This window comes from Scomber scombrus, chromosome 6 (genome assembly GCF_963691925.1).
Source record: "Scomber scombrus chromosome 6, fScoSco1.1, whole genome shotgun sequence".
Classification (NCBI taxonomy): Eukaryota; Metazoa; Chordata; class Actinopteri; order Scombriformes; family Scombridae; genus Scomber; species Scomber scombrus.
Genome location: NC_084975.1, coordinates 15,586,374 through 15,606,729, shown reverse-complemented (window position 1 = coordinate 15,606,729; position 20,356 = coordinate 15,586,374). Strand labels below are relative to the sequence as shown.

At 39.7% G+C, this 20,356-nt stretch overlaps 1 protein-coding gene across 8 annotated transcripts in view; it reads right to left on the bottom strand.

Moving 5' to 3' along the window:
- Window positions 1-20,356, bottom strand: part of shank3a (SH3 and multiple ankyrin repeat domains 3a) — a 222,227-nt gene that overhangs the window by 75,810 nt on the left and 126,061 nt on the right. For all 8 annotated transcript variants that reach the window (XR_009925325.1, XR_009925326.1, XR_009925324.1 and 5 more), the window contains 7 exons: window positions 19,945-20,096; window positions 16,342-16,509; window positions 13,576-13,692; window positions 4,998-5,075; window positions 4,309-4,375; window positions 3,402-3,631; window positions 3,041-3,210 (listed from right to left, as the gene is read on the bottom strand). Coding sequence is in view for 5 of the 8 variants with exons in the window: in XM_062421367.1 (XP_062277351.1) it covers window positions 3,041-3,210; window positions 3,402-3,631; window positions 4,309-4,375; window positions 4,998-5,075; window positions 13,576-13,692; window positions 16,342-16,509; window positions 19,945-20,096 (982 nt within the window). In the remaining 3 variants the exon portion in view is untranslated. The remainder of the gene's footprint in view (window positions 1-3,040; window positions 3,211-3,401; window positions 3,632-4,308; window positions 4,376-4,997; window positions 5,076-13,575; window positions 13,693-16,341; window positions 16,510-19,944; window positions 20,097-20,356) is intronic.

Genomic DNA, 20,356 nt, shown 5'->3' with positions numbered 1-20,356 from the left:
GCTCCTCATGCAATGGTGTGCTACTGAATCTACATCTGAAATGTATCCAATGTATCCAAATCTCCATCATAATTCAGGCAAGGTTAGCATGAGCTTATCTTGAAATTCAAACACTTTGTTTAACCAATAGTCTGGGTGGGGATTTAACTGAAACTGTGCTGGCAATGCTTTAATGAACTCTTCCGCAAACCCAACTATTTATACCACATAAATACCAGAAAAACACAAATTGTGATTAAGGTTGAAAATGTCAACTCTGTGTTCATGCTTTCTCTGCTGCTGTAGGAAAACCGAAAAAATGACACACACTAGAAATGGAAAAGGGAGAAGCTGGTATCTTTGGATCAATAGCAGAACTTCTACGTACTGTATCAGGCAGGTTGAGAGCTTTTCTCCCAAAAGCAAGCACTGATAACTAGGTCACAGGTTTTACAGCTTAATATCACAATTCATGAACCTGACACTGCCAAGACACTGTCCTCTTGATAAAAATGATTTTCATATTAACAGCACATTTAACTTCTAATGATACAGGTACATTTGCTTTGTTCTAAATACAATGCTGCCAAATTATCTCATTATCATTTTATTTGACTGTCAACTGCATGATTGAAGTAATACAGTAACTATACTCACACATGCTTCAATCTGTTTTGGTGTAGATGTTTGCTAGTCTTTCTTTATCTAGTCTTAATATGCCCACTCTGACCTATCTGTACCTTCTCTCGTGTTTCTATCCGAACTTTCTGCTGAAGCCTGGCCAAGCTATTGAACCCTGGCAGCACTGCACATATACAAGGAGGAAGTGATGGTGAGTTCCACAGGAACTTGCTGGAGTCTGCCGTTGGGCGGGCTGTTGTGCAGCCAAGCTAATTTCACACTCCCCTGGTACCCATAATGCCTTGAGAGTTACCCTGAGCATAAACAGAAGGTCAGAGAGAGAAACAGAGAGAGGGAGGGAGAAATATTAGAGAGGAAATATTCAAGGACAGCATCAGTCTCACTTGGGTGCGGGTCTGGCCATGGAGACCAGCTGCTCATTTTGGGCTTTTTATACATTCTCCTCACTTTAATACTTGGTGTAAGGGTAATGCACACAAGAACAAGGTCTCAACTCCCTGTGTACAGAAGGCCATTTAGGCCAGGACACAGCAGACATACTAAACCTGCTATTCTTCTTTTTCACTTCCATCTTTCTCCCTTCCTCTGCGCTCTGTCTAATCGACCTTGCACAAAATGAGCACAGTGACAGAGCAAAAGATGTGTATCGTCAGTGAACCTTACTGCCAACATAATGCCAGATATAGCAGAGGCAGATGCAGTTAATTTGTTAGCATTATGGGGCATTATGTGAAAAAGAGGGGGTGGTAAAACCCACCGCAGTGAGAATGTATTAATGAACCAAATTCACTTCGTATAATTCAATTTAATATTGAGAAACACTTTAATGCCCATACACTTAAGACTCCAGAGCTTTCATTTATACACAATGTGATATGCACACATTAGGTGATTTAATATAGGATGTTGACTGCTCTCTGGCTGCAAACCATAGATTAATGGCACTGTGTATACGTGTTTATGTGTATGTGCATGAAAGACAGAATGAGAGGTTAAAAGAGAGAGAGAACAAGAGAGAGAGAAAGAGAAAGAGAGAGAGAGAAAGCCTTTGATGGATGGAGTAAAGTGACAGGAGAGTATTAGAGGGAGAGGGGAGTACGGCTGGAGTCTGTGTCTGTAATGCAATTCCCCTGTCAGACATCAGACTGTTTCACACGCAAACACACACATACACAGACACACAGTGTGTGGCATCCAGGAATCACATTAGGTGTGAGCTGTGCAGTATGTAGGCGATCTTACTCTGACATATGATCATAATAAAAAGCTTAACAAACCAAGTGTCAGTAAACCACTTCAGTCTATCGCTTCAAGATGTGATCAGAGCTCCAGTTTACTGTGCAGTTTGTCTAATGGTTCAGTGTACAAGGGAGGAGATTTGTTCTAGCACCCTGCAGCACAACTACATCTGTGGATTTATGTATCAATCGAGTGACAAGATGTTTTGAACCCAGTCCCGTCCAATGACATTACTCAAAGCTCTAATTTCAGAGTGTGTCCTCCGTCTATCAATCACTCTCTCACACAAACGGGCATGCACACGCCCTCACAGCTTGGCAGTCTCCAATTGGTCCCTATGGTGATCATTATTAGCCCCTTTCCATCTGTCTATCACTGAACTGTGCAAACACCCGAGCACACTGCAGTATGCACGTGACTATACATGCACGATCACACAGATGAACACAGAGACACAAACACACACACACACACACACACACACACACACACACACACACACACACACACACACACACACAGAAATGTGTATGTTATTAAACCTCTGTACTCCCAGCAGGATAGGTGATGCCTTAAGCCCACCTTGTTAAATACTGTAAATGGATCTGTTGTCTGTGTCAAACATACATAACAATACCGCTGATCGTTACCTCTGACAGGAGTACAGGCCAGCCAACAGCTACACTAAATGCAACTATAACAGACTTCACACTGATCAGTGTTTTATTCTGTCACTATTAAATCTGACACCAATTTTTAAACATACATTTTCAGATTAATTTCCTAGTTCAAACTTTAAAGAAATGACTTTTTTGGGCAGGTTACTCGTATAGTTTGGACATAAAAACAACTTTCATATGTGGCTGCGATTGATGTATGAATAAATAAAAACTCTGCGCTGATTGATATTATGTCATCTTTATCACCAGTAGCAGACGGTAGCAGAGGGAGTGAAATACAAATGCTGCCTGGTGACTAACAAGTGATTCAAACACATCACATTGAGCTGTTTGCTTTTTGAAAGTGTGGGACATGAATGTAGTTCATTAAGAGCAGGAACAAATAGGTTTGCTTGCTTCATAACCAGTGTTTATAAAGCGCTTTTAAAGCTCTTTCAGTTGAGTCATTGCTAGGACACTGAAATAACATGTAACGTTAAGTTAAATTTAAAGTTACAGACCTGAGTCTTCCGCGAGGGCCGTGTCCGTGAGGGTAGCCATGACTGTGGGACCTTCTGGGGACCGGCTTGTCCTCTTCATGCATGTAATGTAGTGAAGGTGAGCGGGAATGGGAAGATCTGGAGCTGCCAGTGCTCTGGAGACTGCTGTCAGGGATCTCTCCATGACGGCTCTGGAATAGAGTAAAAGAGGACATGTGGTCACAATGATCTTGTGTAACATAAGATACAAAGGAATTATGCCAATACAATTATATAATTCTTCAACTTGTCTCCTCAAGTTTCAATTTTATACTAGAAATGTGGACACAGGTGATTTCTTTGACAAATCCACCTGCGCCTCCCTAGCCTCAGTAGCTCTTACCTCTCCAAGGCTGCTGTGCTGCTGCCCAAGAGCTGGCAGGCTGCGCAGTGAGGGGACAGGGGAGTGACCCTGACGGCCACGCATTTCTCGGGGGCTTTGACTGTGGATGTGATCGTGGTCCCCATTCAGGTTGTTGTCACTCGCAGAGCGAAGCAAGGAACGTGGCGAGGGATGGGGGCCAGGGATCATACGTCGACGGTTGGTGTAGGAGGGGGTCTCCCTGAAAGGCACTGACAGGAGAAAGAGACACATGTAGGCCTAGAGCTCCTCTTTACAAATTAAACTATTAAACAAATAATAAATGATACAGTGGATCTGAAACTGCAGCAAAGCATCAGTGATCATAATCTAATATTGTCATGATGCATAATTAAGGAACCGATTACAGAATAGTAAAGGCTGTTTAGGATCTTTGTTGGTGACATTACTAGATTTTTATTGCATTCTCATCATACTAGCAACAAATGTGTGTCCCTTCACACATACTATACATTACTGGCACATTAACTGGGTACATAATATTTCATAATGAGACATACGCTAATTCAGAAAGAATGAATCATCAGATTTCAGCATAATTACTGTTAAAAATGTATAAAGTTTTTTGAGTAACAGTTTTCAACAATATGAAGAACAGGTTACTGCATCCTGTCAACACTAGATGGCAGAGTTTTCCTGTATGTTCACATCACAGAGAAACTGCTCAACTCAGCAGGGATCCAGTAAGCCCCTGTAACATTTCCATCTCTCTTTTCATTTCCTCTACCCTTGTATTTAATTTAATAATTTTCCTTGAACATCTTCATTACCGATACCCAGCCATTTTTCAATCTGATGTCCCCCTGACAAAACATTCACCTTTAAACCTATAAAACATTGGTGATAAAAACTGGTGTTGTCAACTTACCAACATCTGATGCTTTGTGGACCTTTATGATTTCAGCCAGATCAAAGTTTCCTGCTATAATAGCCACCTGGAGTTGAGGGAATAGAGAGACAAATGGGGAAGGGAAAGGGGCAAACACATCAGTGATGGAAAGTGGAAACCAGCAAAATGTTGAAAAAGAAAATAGAATAAAAGAATAAATACATTATTTTTCTATCTGTCTCACATTCCTAATTAAGTAGTTTGGACATATAGTTCTTTATGGTAGCAGATGTATAAAATATGTATGCAGTACTGTTCTGGGGAACAGCCTGAATTGTGTACAAATAAATTAACTTTGATGTGCACAGGAAATCTGTCAGTGTCAGTTTCACACAGATTTCATCAACCAGCAAAGCAGTGCTTTTATGATTTTTTCTCGTTTTTTTATGTTGTTGTTGTTGTTGTTGTTGTTTTTTATATGTGTGTGTGTGTGTTTAGAAAATTAATAAAATATATAAAGGAAAAAAAATGAATTCACACACAAACTACACTGGCAAGCCAGTGGGGGTGGGAGCTGTTATGCTGCTTAAGTTTTTAATATCAATCAACATATTTAATGTTGCAACATCAGGCCAAGTCATTCAAACCACTCAGCTCTGACATGTCAAAGATGTAAGGTAAGATAATACACATAATGACAGACAGTGGTTCTTGGATACCACACGTACCTGAAAGGCGGTCTGGCTGTTGTAGTTTTTTATCTCTTTATTCGCCCCCCGGAACAGGAGAACTCTTGCACAGCTATCCTGAATGACAACAGAGAGATTTATGTGTTTGGGTAAGACTTTTAAATGTCATTGTATTTGATTTTACCATATGCATTTGCATACACATACACACACAGTTGCACACACAGTCACACACAGTGATGTATTGGGCTCCTGTGGCTAGCATTTCCAAGCTTCTAATTGGTTTCTCTGTTAGAGTTGGGTGGTATAAAAAGTATAAGTCATGTTTTTGAAATTGATTTTGTCTATACTGTTTGTATTGGCATAGACAGGGTTTTAAATGTCACATCACAATTGCACCAACAGTGTTAAATTAACTTTCAATGTGTTAATTCATTAATGAAGTGATGCATGCAAGCTAGTTCAGGCAGCCCAACTTGAGCTGCTGCTCTACACACATGCCATACCCTCCTCACTGAAACACATATCTTCCTCTTGACAAAAAGATAGATTCAAACACTAATGCTGTACATATTCTACATTTATATAATAATCTACTCCCTATGAGTTGGCTATCTGAAATGGCAATATTACTGAGATGTGGTATCTTGCCTCAGGTGGTGGAATCAGACAGTTACATTCAATAGAAAGTGTCATGTGTGATCTGGGAGAGGTTCATTTTCAATGAAATGCACTTTTTGTTCTATTGTCCTCACATATTTGATAGGCTTTTCTTTTAAACGTCAGTAGAATGTCCTGATTTGTTTTCTATGTCTGATGAATGTAGACTTTAGTACCTCTTTACAGACAAAATGTTTTACCTCGCTCAATATGTGTTGCTTAACAGTGTACACGTGCACTTTATGTTTGATGTGTTAAAGGCACAGCCTGTGCCTCAGATATGCCTAAGTTATGTTTTATAACAGTAAGGTCTAAGGAGCAGAATTATGCTCATGTTTGGTTTGACACTGATTGACTGATTGACACTTTCATTATGTTATTGCTCTTGTTTATGTATGACACTTTGAAAATAAATTACTTATCTACCCATACTGACAAGCCAATGAAGGCATGTGAACACACATTTTCTTTATTTTGTTTAAAAAGAAATACATGTTTGAATGCTAAAGGAGAAAGGTGATGAAACAAGCACCACACACTGCTACAGAGGCTAGGTAAAAATATTACAAAATAGTTTGAAAAACAAAACTTCATAGAGTTGGACATGGTTAGGTTTTAAAAAGTCAAATGTCGAGCGGAATACAATTATCTATCGGCTGTGTAGTGTGACATTTGTTGCTAGAGGCAGAATTACAAGCAACCTCTTTGATCACCTAAAAAGAAAAAAAAACATGTCTGCAAGGATGAGGAATGTTTGAGAATGACTCAGACAAAGGTAGCTCAAGTGGAGCTGTAAAAAGAACAAGGATGCTCCTTGAAAACCCAGAGCAAGCCGTAGCCTACATGTGGTTATCTCCAAGATTACGTAGGTTTTATGCAATATATATAGTGATTAAATAGATATTTACTGATGAGGTAATGAAAGGCTATCCTTATTTAAACATGGATATTTTTCTGTTTTTAAGAGCAGTGTTGTACTTGAAGCAATTGCTGACTAGGTTTGCACAGCTATAATTAGAGTCAGGAAATTAGTTAAATATTCCTGTTTACATAACTCACTTTGTCCAACCTGTGATACAATGAAAGCAAATGTCAACACTGCTTTCTATAGGAAAGTGATCCTTTGTCAAACAATCGTATCAAACTATTATAGTGAGATGTACAAAATAATGCATAGCTGTACAGAGTTATTCAAACATTTATGTATAAAGCATAGTATGCACCCAAGGAAACTGGAATGCTCCTGTTGAACTCTTATGGAAAATGAATCCCCAAATCAAACAATTTCAAGCCATGATAGTCACAACTGTCAGATGACTTTAACACAAAGTTTATGCAAAAGTTAGCTGGCCCAATTTTATATTAAGGGAAGCTGCTTACCTTGTCTACTACAACAACAAACAAAACACTTTTTTTGTACAATGATACACAAGAACAAACACACTTAAATGTTTGGTATTGGTTCATACCAGGGTCCTTGCTAATGATGAAGGCAAATAAAATTTTCCTAAACACCTCCACATCTCCCTCTTCCATAAAAATTACCAGGAAAATCAGCGGCTGGCTAAATGTGAATAAGTTATAAACCATTAGGTGCTTCTGAAAAATCACAGTGCAACATTTTTGCTCAATTCCCTGACTAGTTGCTGTCCTTCAAATTACAGCTGGCTTAGAAAAGCCAGCAGTGGAAGGACATTACACCTGCTACAACTGTGCATCTGTGTAAAGACGTGGCTCTATCGAAACTAGTGAAGGCTTCAAGGCTGGTGAACGCAATACGTAATACCAATCTGCAAACATTTCACCCGAAACACGACAACCCTGAAAATTGTATAGCAGCTGTTGTACAGTCCTGTGAAAGATAGGGAACAGAACATGTACAGAGAAACACACAGCATCAGTTCTGTGGCTCTTTTATGCATCAAACTACTGCCATATAATGTGCACAGGCTCCCTCTGGCAAAAGAGGAAAAAAAAAAAAAAACAACTGTAGATTGATAGACAGGGCAATGGGTCCATATGCTGGCTGGCTGAGGGTCGATAGGTAATTTAACACTGAGAGCAGAATTAACAGGACTAGCCTTCCTCTGAAATCAGCACAATGACACCGGGGACTCCAGTCATCACTGACTCACACATTCAGGGACACACTGATTAATTGAACATGTGATTCAGTTACTAACGTCCATGTGTTTTTATGTTTTATGCAAGACCAAGTCGAACACTGATGTACAGGAGCACCCTCTTCTGGTAAAGTACATACAGATACTGTAAAAGCACATTGGTGTGTAAGGACCATGGGGCCAACTGATACACACACAGCCTACCTATAAATCTACAGGTCCATGTAAACATAAACGGTGTAGACATGAGGGCATTTTGTAAATGGAGCTTGTGATATGAATAATGCGTGATAAATTGTGCTGCATATACAACCACTCTGGGTCTAAACCAGCTAAAAACCCTTATAGATAAACGCCTCCGGCAGTTAGCTTAGCTATTTGCTAATCACCCATAGGCTACATTATGCAGGTGCATGCCCAGGCATGTGCATACACTAAGACATGCACACGGACATGCATAAACACAAACACTTGCACAGTAAGATACAGAAACACACAAACTTCTAAATTAAGTAAACAGTCGTGAAGGGCAGCATTTTCTTAAAGTATTTTAAAATGGTAAGGAGTTTGTGCATGACTAGTGTTTAATTCTGACAGATCGGTGAGTGCATGTGCAACAGTAAGAATAGTTGTACCTCTTCACCTTGATGGTAAAATGTGTTTATTTACCAAACATTAAAGTAGATATCTGATACGTGAGGTAGATTCAAAGAAAGGAATAATAGAGAATACATTAAGGTTGTAGAGAAGTGTGAACAATTTGGATGAGTAACAGGAGAAATGTTATTAGGAAAAGGATAAAGAAAGATACAAAGACATACTCAGTGGAAGCACACTAACTGACAATCAATTCCCCTTGTGTTTGTGTATTCGGGAACTGCTTCAAAAGAACATGTTTCACAGTCAATCCTGATATTTTGGCTAGGCTAGTCTATTGTAAAATGTTTTATAATTGTTCTGTAAGTGATGGACTGTGCTAGATGAGAGAGAAATACACCTGCCCCCATACCAAACTATGGAGATAGAATGAGAATTGGTGGTAAATGTCAAGTGACTATATGTTACTTCAATGAGACTATTAGTGCTGTCAGTTGGCTATTTGTGACTGTCTAATAGTTTAACATACAGTACCTGGCGCACCCAATTCACTAGTATTTACAGACATATTACAAGATAGTTACCTTGTTTTATTGTGTTTGTGCTTAGTCTTGATGGAAACATGTGTTACCTGCTTAAATAATTGAATGAATGAAGGTTTGGGAAACTCAACAGATGAATTTGTGCCATTAAGTGACTTTCTACTCTCATTTACACAGATGCATAGCACACACAGACATGAGCACTCACACCCACCCACCCACCCACTCCCACACACACACACACACACACACACACACACACACACACACACACACACACACACACACACACACACACACACACACACACACCAAGAGGCCAATTACGGTGTGTGCCATCTGTCTTACTCTTCTCTCCAAGGCTTCCTACAGGAATTCATTAAGAAAACCATTCCAGTAGTACTTACTATGGTTTGCTAGATGTGATCACTTTAGCTATATAGGAATATATAGCTAACTAAGCCCAGTACTTTTATAGTAATGATGTGGGTCAGTAATCTGTGACAGATGGTTCTTCCCACAGCCATGTTTATACAGCTGAGGATTCATTCTCTCAATAGAATTGAAGGAGAAGATTTGGCTTCCGCGACTGAATGAAGCACTTGTTTTCACATTTGGATTGTGACTGACATCTAAAGTACGTTAGATGCACGATTTAAAGCTGAAACACTTTGAATAAGAATTTCATTTTTCCTCATTACTATGCACTCCAGCAGCATAATAGTCATACTGTAGCATGGAATATAGTTAGAAATGTCTTTTACAGTTTGCAGTAGATGAAGCAAAGGCGGCTTAAGTCTAAACCAAACCGTTTTTTACCGATTTCAAGGGCTGCGACTGGATTGGACAGTTGTGTTTGTCTTGTGCACCCTTTCCTTAATTTCCTTCAATGTTGTCCCCACTTGCAATTACCTACTGTGTAACTTCTCAATCATTCATCTTGTCACCTCCCATAGATCTGTCTGCCAGGTAAAAGACCCCTGCCGTGCCTTTGTTCACTGCTGCTGATCACATCTGCAAAACTAAAAGCCCAATGAGTAAATGTTAATGGCCAGCTACACCCCAGGATTTGGGACCATTGATCAGGGCTTCTTCTGCTGCTGATTATGTTATCTTGTCAAACATCCTCTCTCTCTGCCCCTTTTTCTGACTCTCCCCCTCCCTCGCTTGCTCTCTCTCTTTCTTTCTCCCTATGGATCTATTGATCTCGGCCACTGGACTACTAATTTCACGGTCAATTCCGCAAGCCCTTTTCTTTCGGTAATTGTGCATAATCATCCAAACCAGGCCTGTTTCAAGCCTCCTGGAGCCCTGCTAAGACACACTGTTTCTGGGATCAATCAACTCAACATGATGTTCTGCCTCCACTGGCGGAACAACAGCCATCAGTGGGAGCAAACAAGAGCTGGGGCGAGGTTCATTACTATAGTGAAGACTTATGAGAAGTTGAACAAGTTACTGTAAATGAAACAATTCTTTCATTCTGTCTTTGATTTTGTCCTTGTTCAACACACACACACACACACACACACACACACACACACACACACACACACACACACACACACAAACAAACAGTAGTGCTGGCCCTATTCCTTCACTGAGAAGTGGAACATGTAATGACTACGATCACGTGGATGCGTTACAAACAGCTTGTATTAAGTATTGATGCTATGCTTCCCAAACCCTTGCTGAAAAACACACACACACACACTCTCTCTCTCTATCTCTCTCTCTCTCCCCCCCCCCTCTCCTAGGACTATAGTGTTCCAGTCCAGTTGAAGCAAGTCATTCCTCGTGACTGGAATTAACTTTGCAGTATATAGTTAAAAATAATTCCAACATACAAACACACACGTGCATGCACACATTTTTCACAAAGACAGGGGAGAAAAGTGTTCATTTAATGTTCATGAACTGAGCACTGCTCTATTTTTGCAAATGAAGAAGCAGAAAAGCCTCTACCAGAATGCCCAGTTACATTTTTCTCTTCTTTCCTTTTCATATAAATGAACACATTCATTTATATTTTGAAATTTACACTGAATGCATCGGTTTCCTGTTATCACAACCTCATACAGTAAGGCCCTTAAAAGGGACCTATGCTTTTATTGATTTTCTGTTGTGATTTAGGATGTCTATGTTAAACATGCTCAAAGCTTCAAAAATTCAGGTGAATGTATGTAAAAATGCTCTCATACAGGTCAAAAGCCCAGACTTCAGCCTGTTCTGATTGCTTTATTTGCAATGTTACCTTTACTTTCTCCTTGTGATGAAATCAAATTGTTGGCATATGCCCACAAATGGACACCTGATAGTAGCATTTGTTGCTAGAGTTGTTGCTAACGTTGTTCCATGGGTTGTTTTTGTTGTCTACTTGTTTATTACAGATCAGATTTGGGCTTAGGCTCAAACATGTACAAAAAGAAGTGAAATCCTACCACTACCGAAGGGCTTCTTCCGAAGGGCATCAAGTAGAGCCCCAGAATATAAATATAGACCTGGAATTGTGCATGATATGTCCCCTTTAAGCTACTGCTACCATTTGAATTTTAAGCTTTATCACTTCTATAACGGCCCCAACCAACATCTCAGTCAGTGAACATTTCCTGACCTGAGGAAGAGGTTGCAAAGGTTGGCAGGTATGCATAATAGATTTCTCGAGGTAGCAATCAAGATTTAAATTCCATTTTTATGGAAATAATAGAAAATGACGGAGGAAACGGATGAGGAAAATGGCAAAAATGATTATTTTCTTATTTTCAATAAATCCCACACAGATTCAAGCTTGATGACTGGTCTATCTGTCTGTAAGGCTATAAGGCAGAACAACACATTTTTGTACTGCTTTCATCCAAACTGTGGCACATTAAGAGCATTAATGTGCAGTGATAGCAATCCACATCAGAAAAAATTCCTACACTCCCACTTAAACCAGTTCTCTTTAATCTACCCTTTAAGTCCATTATCACAGCAGGTAACAAATACAGTGGAGATAATGACCAGGTAAAGGAAACCTTTGGTTCAGGCTGCCACCCAAGTACACAAAACTGTACACATACACAAACACGTAGGTAGAGCATGGTATTGGGACTATCCTGCAAAACACAGCAAGTCTCTGCACTACGTAAGTGTCCTTGTGCAAGATACTGAAACCCACCAGGTTCAGAGCTGCTGCACTGTTACTGCTCCAACAACACTTGGAAAAGTTTAAATGGTTTCACACTTACATAATAACATACTATTCACACATACTGTAAATGCTACAGTTCACATATACAGACACACCAAACACACTTACCAAACAGAACATTGATACATGAGGATACTTCAAAACAACTTCAGTGAAAACATCTGTGAGTATTCCCTGCAAGTGTTTCTCCATTGTTCTTCATACAACCGAATGGTTAAGGTATAGTTATGTTTAACACCTAAGATCACTCATCTAAGTTTGAGGAGAGAGATAGGGGTCATAGTTAAATATTTGATGATATGAGACATGAACCTCAGCTATTGATGCCATTGGCGAATGTATCTTTTCACCCTGTTATGAGCAATGTAGAGTGGTTCAATATGAATGTAAATCCAAAGATGATTAACCCAACTCTATCTTTCCACTAAGCCTTCTTCCACTCTGCCACCCATCGCCCTATCGGACTGCTTACTGGAAATTAAATCATGGCTCTCACTCACCTAAACGGCGAAAAAACTGAGGTCCTCCTCATCGGTACCAGATCAACCTTAGCAACACTCAACACTTTCTCCATGTCCATCGACAATTCCACTGTTCCTACATCCCCTCAGGTAAAGAGCCTGGGTGTCATTCTGGACAGCACATTATCTTTCGAAGCCCACATCAATAACGTTACTCGGACTGCATACTTCCATTTACGTAACATCAATCGTCTCCGTCCCTCACTCTCACCAACCTGCACCGCTATCCTGGTAAACACCCTGATTACATCCCGTCTGGACTACTTTACTCTTTGGTCTTCCGCGGAAGTCTCTTCACAAACTCCAGCTGGTACAGAACGCAGCCGCTCGTATCATAACCAGAACTCCCTCTATTGAACACATCACTCCTGCCCTGCAGCAACTTCATTGGCTCCCTATCAAATCCCGCATTGACTTTAAGATTCTACTCCTCACTTACACGATTCCTTCACAACCTGGCACCATCATATCTCTCGGAAATGATTCACATCTACACACTTTCCCGAACTCTCCGATCCTCCTCTGCCAACCAGCTCTCTGCCCCATCTGCCAACTTAACTAACATTGGGTCAAGAGCCTTCAGCCGATCTGCCCCCTGCCTTTGGAACTCTCTCCCACCAGACATTTGCACTTCTGACTCTGTCTCCACCTTTAAATCCCGCTTGAAAACTCACTTATTCAGAGTGGCATATTCTGTATCACACTTACTATGCAATCACATTCTTGTTTATTTATTGTACTAATGCACTTTGTAGTCACATTCATATTTATTCTTTATCTTTGCACTAAATGTTACCTGATTTATATTGTTTGATTTACTGTTGTTGTGTTATATGTGCCTTGTAAGGTGTCCTTGAGTGCTTTGAAAGGCGCCTTTAAATAAAATGCATTATTATTATTATTATTATTATTATTATTATTATTGACCAACTTCCACTCCCCAAGCACACAAGCCACAATACATTTATAAACAACTGTTACCTGGTTGTAGAGTGCACACACATGCAGGGCTGTGTTTCCAGATGCATTCTGTGCGCTCATGTCAGCTCCGTAGAACAGCAGGTGTTCCAAGTGTTGCACGTGGCCATAGCGGCATGCCTGAAAGGACAAATCCACACATTTCGTCTTTTTACAAAACCTACTGTCTTTCACTTAGAAAGTCAAAATGAGCACCGACACAGTGTCTCAGAGAAAAACATATACGAGAGTTGGACAGCATGTATTAGTCAAAATAGCTGACAGTCATATTTGTACTGAAAAGGAATAAGAAATTAGGTAGTGTGTGACAAAGATGCCATGCTGGATTTTAACCAAAGAACTAATGGACATGTGCAACTTGGCCATAAAAGCCAACAGCACATTTTGTGTTTGTTAGCTGACCAATCACAATGAAGAAAGCATGAAAACTGATGTGACGGTATATACACAATTGCGAGTTTGGCTGCAGCCTTCCGAACTGGCTCTGCCTGTATGGCCAAAGGCGGCAGAGGCAGCTCTCTCTTTGCCATGGACCAACAAAATACCAGTTTATTATGTAACCTACCCCTTACCTTTCCCACAAACTACATTTGGAGCTGTGATTATAGTGGAATCATTTGAAATACATGTTTCTACAGATCATCTCAATGTTACAAAAACTACAATTTGTAAACCTCAGAAATACTATTGATTTTTTTCTTTGTAATTGTCCTTTGGCTACTGCCTTTGTGAAATTCTTCTCATTCTCATTTTTAACTTCCTATATACAAGGCAAAAACGTGGTTGCATCACATGAGGCTGAATGGGGCTGAATCTAAATGTGTGACTTAAAGTTATTCTGACAAGAGTGATGCCTTTTTTCAGCTTCTTTTTTTCACATAACTGGGAGCAATAAACTTTTCATTTAATCTCTATCTATCCCCTCTCTCTTTTTTCCCTCCTACTCCCTGGTTTTGTCCTGTGTCACTGCCAAAGAAACACACCAACTCTCCCCAACAATTGTTCTCTCTCTCTTGTGTTCTGTCTCGCTAAGAGTGTGTGACAGCAGTGAGACAGCGCACAAATGATGCTGGGATTGTTGTTGGTTATCAGACTTTCCACTGTGTATCCTATTGTACACCATATATACCGCTAGAATACTAATGCTGGGAGGGACACAGAGGAAGGGACAGACAAGGAGGAGATAGAGGGAGAAATGAAATGTCTAAACAACGTATAAACTGTATAAACTAAGAAGCATGATCTGATTTTCCACGGTAGTATTGCTCCTTCCATTTAAAGTCACTGTGTTGGCACATTGAAATATGCATGAAAAGATGGTCTTCTCTCCCTCACTGTATGCCTTCATTGATACACGTGGCAGCAATTGCACGTTTGCTTTATGAAAAACATGGTGGATGGATGTGGTGTAATGGAGGCAGCACTACTGTGCCCAGAGACAAGACAATGAAACCAATAAATGTCTTTCCAGTGCAGAAACTTTGAGCCAGACCAGTTTCATTGAACTGGCATGTTCAATGAAAGACTATGTAACACAACAGTTACCACAGTTCACCAGGAACTGATTTTTTGCAGTTGAGCTTTGAATGTTTTTGAACTTCTCATTCATTCACTCATAATTACCCAACAATAACAGTAATAGCAAGACCTCAAGACAAACTAGACCAGGCCAATGATGTGGTATAAGTAATAAAACAAATGGTGGGGAAAGTTGGTGGAAACAAGTAATGAAAGGGTGATGGCAGACACACGTAAATACTGACTGATGTGATGGGGTTTTTTTAGCAATTTTTGTTTGCTAGGTTGACTCTCTCCTGCTACTCGCTTCAAATGAGTTATATTTACACAGCAACAGATAACTAGTATAGAATAAAATAGTAGATACAATATAAATAGGGTAGTGTCCTCTCCTATGACAAACTATCTTTCCATAGAAGACTGGCTGTGGAGCTGAGGGTTTGCAAACAAATACAATACATTTCACAGCATTTAACGGCAAGATTAGCTTGATTCTGCTACTTTCATTTCGGCAACATGTGTCCATTTCAGGGTTTCCACTGTGCAAATTCATATTCAGTGTCAGCAGCAGAAGTGATGAATCCCACAGCTATCTGTTTGGCTCCATTTACAGTAAAACAACAATCAGACCTCTTTCTGTCAGTACTCAGACATAAAAAGCCCTGACACAAACAAAAACAGCATATAGGTACTAACCTCCATTATGTGTACAGAGCAGGACATGCCTCAAGGGGTTATGTGTATAAAACGCACACAATATGCTGTTTTCTCCTTGTAACTTTAGAACCTATTTCTTCTACGAAGCCTGATAAATTACATACAGTGGTTTCAATTCAGGCAAACAAAAAAAGGGGATAACACTAGCCAAACACATCTGAATTGTTGCCCAGCATAGTGGGTAATGTAGGCTCCATGTTTTGACAAGGAAGCAACAATGCTACAGACAACATCTTTTGTCCTGTTGCATTTTTTTAACTGTCCATGGTTGAGATCAATGTTATAGGTGTACAATTCTAAATAAGTGGAGCACTTTTTTAAACTGCAGCTTCCCACCTGCTTATGACCCACCCCTGGGATTCAACCACCGTGAGGGAAATTCTCAAACTAAGGAAAACACAAATTCAATCCAATGAAATTGTGAAAACCTGACCCAACCTCTTGCCCTCAACCTACATTTATATTCTGCACACAGCACATCACTGTTTTATCTATGTGTGTGTTTGAACGTGAGTGTGTTGGTGTGTGTATTACCTGGTGTATCTCCTGCCAGCCATTCTCATCCACACAGCCAACTTGTGCGTGATCGTGCAGCAGCAGCTCGCAGCAGTAGGGGTCTCCTCCTACCATCGAGCTGTGATAGAGAGGAGTCAACCCCCTACTGTCTTTATAGTCAGGTGATGCACCCAAGTCTAACAGTGTCTGGTGGGAAAAGAAGAAGGTTAGGAGGCATAACACATAAAAAAAACACTTCATACAGTGACAACAATCATGGCAGTCCCCAGTCTCTGCTGCATGTTTCAGCACACACCAAAGAGGCCAGTACATATGGCTACATTATCACTGCTATTTACACTATGTCAGTACTGTCTCAATAAAGAAAGAAACATCCACAGACCTCAGGAGAGTTATCAATCAGTTAGGGATACTGATAAATTCAATCCAATATCTGCAAAAGTATTAGTAGTCATTACAATCATGTAGGACATGTATAAATATTTGTACATACACAGTTACAGACATTATTCGAAAAATGTTTAGACTTTTTATACCAACAACATCATCTTATGTATGGTATATAGCAAAACTGAGTCACTATCAAATGTTAGGTAATTACAAATCCTGTCAATTTAATACAATTTATTTTATTTTTTGACAAAATGCAACAAGAATTGAGCCAATTAATTAGAAAAAAACCCAGAATGTTTTATTAATTAAATTATAATGACAGGTTCATATTTAACAAACTGCAACTAAAGTCAGTACACCCTTCATTAATGAGACAGTGTGACAGATTTGATCCCCTTGGTCATGGATGATACAAGTCTCAAATCTGTGGAGAGATGCTCTGCCATTCTTCACTGATAATTCTCTTTCTTTTTGTTGGAGGGTCTTTGTTACTCTTCTAACTACTTCTAATCATTTTCTGCTGCAAAATCCTTCATATGGTGTTCTTTTGGATTCAAGTCAGGGGGCATAGTAGGCCAGGTCATAGTTTTCATCTTTAAAAAGTCTTCTGTGACTTATTTTTGGGATCATTGGGCCAGATGCAAGAACATGTTCGTTTTTTTTTCTTAAATCTGTCATACTTTTTTTGTGAGGTGGAATTTACGAGTGTGCCACGTCGGATTCATCAAACACTCCTATCACCAGGAAACAGTCGTAAAAGACAGTCGTAAAAGACACTCGTAAACATGATGAATCCTACCTGTTCTAAATGAACGCGCGTTCCCGAGAATAGTAAATTAACATGAATGACGCCCCCAAAATACCATATAAGGCGAGGCATCTGACAGGTTTTAGAGAAGTTCCATTCATGAAAATGACACTAAAGACTAAGAAGAAGAAGAACTTTATGAGCTCTCAGACTGAGGTCCCACTCTCAGAAATAGATCAACAGAAACACATATTATTTTTTAGTGTGTAAGTGGTGGAATTAAAGGTCCAGAGAAAGCCAAAGAATGAGAAAAAAGTACGCTGTCTCGGCTGTTGCGCGCACCGGCACAGAAATAAAAACAAAATGATTTAACATGAATTAGATGCCAAAAACATCTCACTACGGGAGTCATGAGCCAGGAAGCTAAACTATAACTTTGATCACCAATATTTCAATATTAAATGAATAAAAGTAATAAATAAAGGGTCAGTATGCATTGTGGAAAAGTAACTTTGGACAAGTCGCGTTTCAGCAGCTACTATTTATATTGTAAGCTTGCACTATATCGTAGTTTCAATTGTCAATTTAAATGACTGATATATCTGCCTAAATTGTTAAATAGCCTACTACTTTCTACTAAATAGCCTAATACTTTTTCAAACAATGTCATCATGATTATGGATTCAGAAGTGCAATTTAATGAATGGGACATAATCCATTTGTCAGGGTGTGAACTACACGTGAGCCAAGGGGAGCTTAGCGCTCCTCAATAAGACATGAGCTCCCATGATTTGTGTTCTTTTTTGCAGAGGGGTCTCTAAAATACTGACAACATAATATACGCTCAGCCTGCAAATCTACATTATTCATTTCTCTGTTAAGTGGTAGTCAGCATACAGTGATCTTAAAAAGAAAATCCAAGTCAGTTGACTCTGAAGACCAGAGCCATTTGCGTCTTCTACCGCAAATGTTATGTTAGTGACAACCGCTGATGTTACACCTGCTGCCGGACTGCGGTCAGCCCGACCTCTATGTGTCTTATTTGTGCTGATAAACTAAAATAAACTACATCACTCAGCAAAGTATAACTACCGTACCATGCTTGGCTGTATTGTATCATACAGTGTTGTGTGGTCTTGATACCCACGTGGAGATGTTATGTGTTCATTAATTGATTTTTACTCAGTGCTATCTATAAATGTCATCTCCCCAACACCTTTTTGCATTCAGACAGCCCCATATCAATACACTCCCACCTCAATGTTTCATGGTCAGCACTATGCAGGCACTGTGGTAGTCCTGGACAGGCCCATGCAAAACATGCTGGCATCTGATCCAAATTCAATTTGGTTTTATCTGACTAAAGTATGTGCTGTCAGTATTCATCAGGCTTCTTTTCATGTTCTTTGGCAAAGTTTAATGTGGCAGTTTTGTGCCGTTTTGTGAGCAATGACTTTCTTCTTGGATGTCATCTGTAGATGTTGACGTCATGCAGTATCCTTTGCATTGTCTGAGCTGTCACTGAAACACACATTTCCACAGATAATCCTTGTGCCAAGTCAGAGGCACTGCCCGTTATGCAAGGTTGCATAAATAGTGAATTGTGTGTACTGTCAATTTTCAAGGACAGGCACTGCACTTTCTTTCTGTTCCTCCTCTCATCTTTATTAAGTCTCATAATTAGTTTTCTTACTTGTTCAGGCAAACTTCACCCTGTGGAGCCATGTTGCACTAGACACAGCAAAGGACAACATTTAGAAAGCTGTAGTGTTCGCAGGTTCCTTTGTAACCCCGTTCAGGAAATTAGTCTTGGTTGGAAGTCACAGGTGTAATCATTTTTCTTTCAGTGGTCACAGGTGTACTCCCTTTTCTTACACTGAGGTTGCACTTTGGGGCCTTTATTTGTTTTTAATTATAAATAAGATCAAATACCGTACACTCTACTCTTAAACATTACAATTATTGTTAGATGATACAATGTTGAATCATTTAACATTTCAGTGATATTGCACTGGGGTGTCATCAGTTTTTTTATGTCCTCTATATTACATGCCCCAGTGACATTGGATATTCAGATAATGGCAATGACTAAGCGGAAATAAGCAATTCCAATTTCAACAGTTTTGGCTCAACAGGAAATAAATTATATGACTCGTGTAAACCCTTTCATTTATGTTACAAGCCTCCTCAAACCAGACACATACAAGGCCATTCAGTGAATATGTGAGCCCATTCAAAGAGGGCATGTAAGCTTCACATATTTAGTAAATGCTCAAGCACCCTCTGTACTCAATTGCTCAAGCACCCTCTGCCAGAGACTGCCCATTTGCAAACTCTCCCTTCCCATAGGGAAAGGAGCCTATTGTTGTAGCAAAAGAAATAAAAGCGATGGGTCAGCTTTCTGTATTATTGTGTCTGTATGTGTGTGTGTGTGTGTGTGTGTGTGTGTGTGTGTGTGTGTGTGTGTGTGTTACACTCACTATAAGCGCTGTGTGATTCTTGCTGCGCACAGCCTTGTGTAGGGCAGTAATGCCATCTTTTGTTCTGAAGTCCAGATGGGCTCCTCCACTCTTCAACACCTTGATGAGGTCTGCACATCCCTCCAGCTGGGATGCCAGCGTTAAAGGACATTCTGTAAAATTCAAGGATGAGCAGGAAAACAATTTTAAAAAATCAACATATTTTTCTGTGACATTATTGGACATTCATCTTAGAAAAGAAAACATCCAAGTACTGAAATTGTCAATACATGATGACAGAATTGCCCACTATAGTTTTTAAAACGGTTTGTTCGCTTATGACTTTAATAACTTCCTCAGCTGTCGTGATTGCCACCCTCTGGTTTGCCTAAGTGGCTGCTTCCTGTTGGTGTTAAACCAACCTATTCTCATG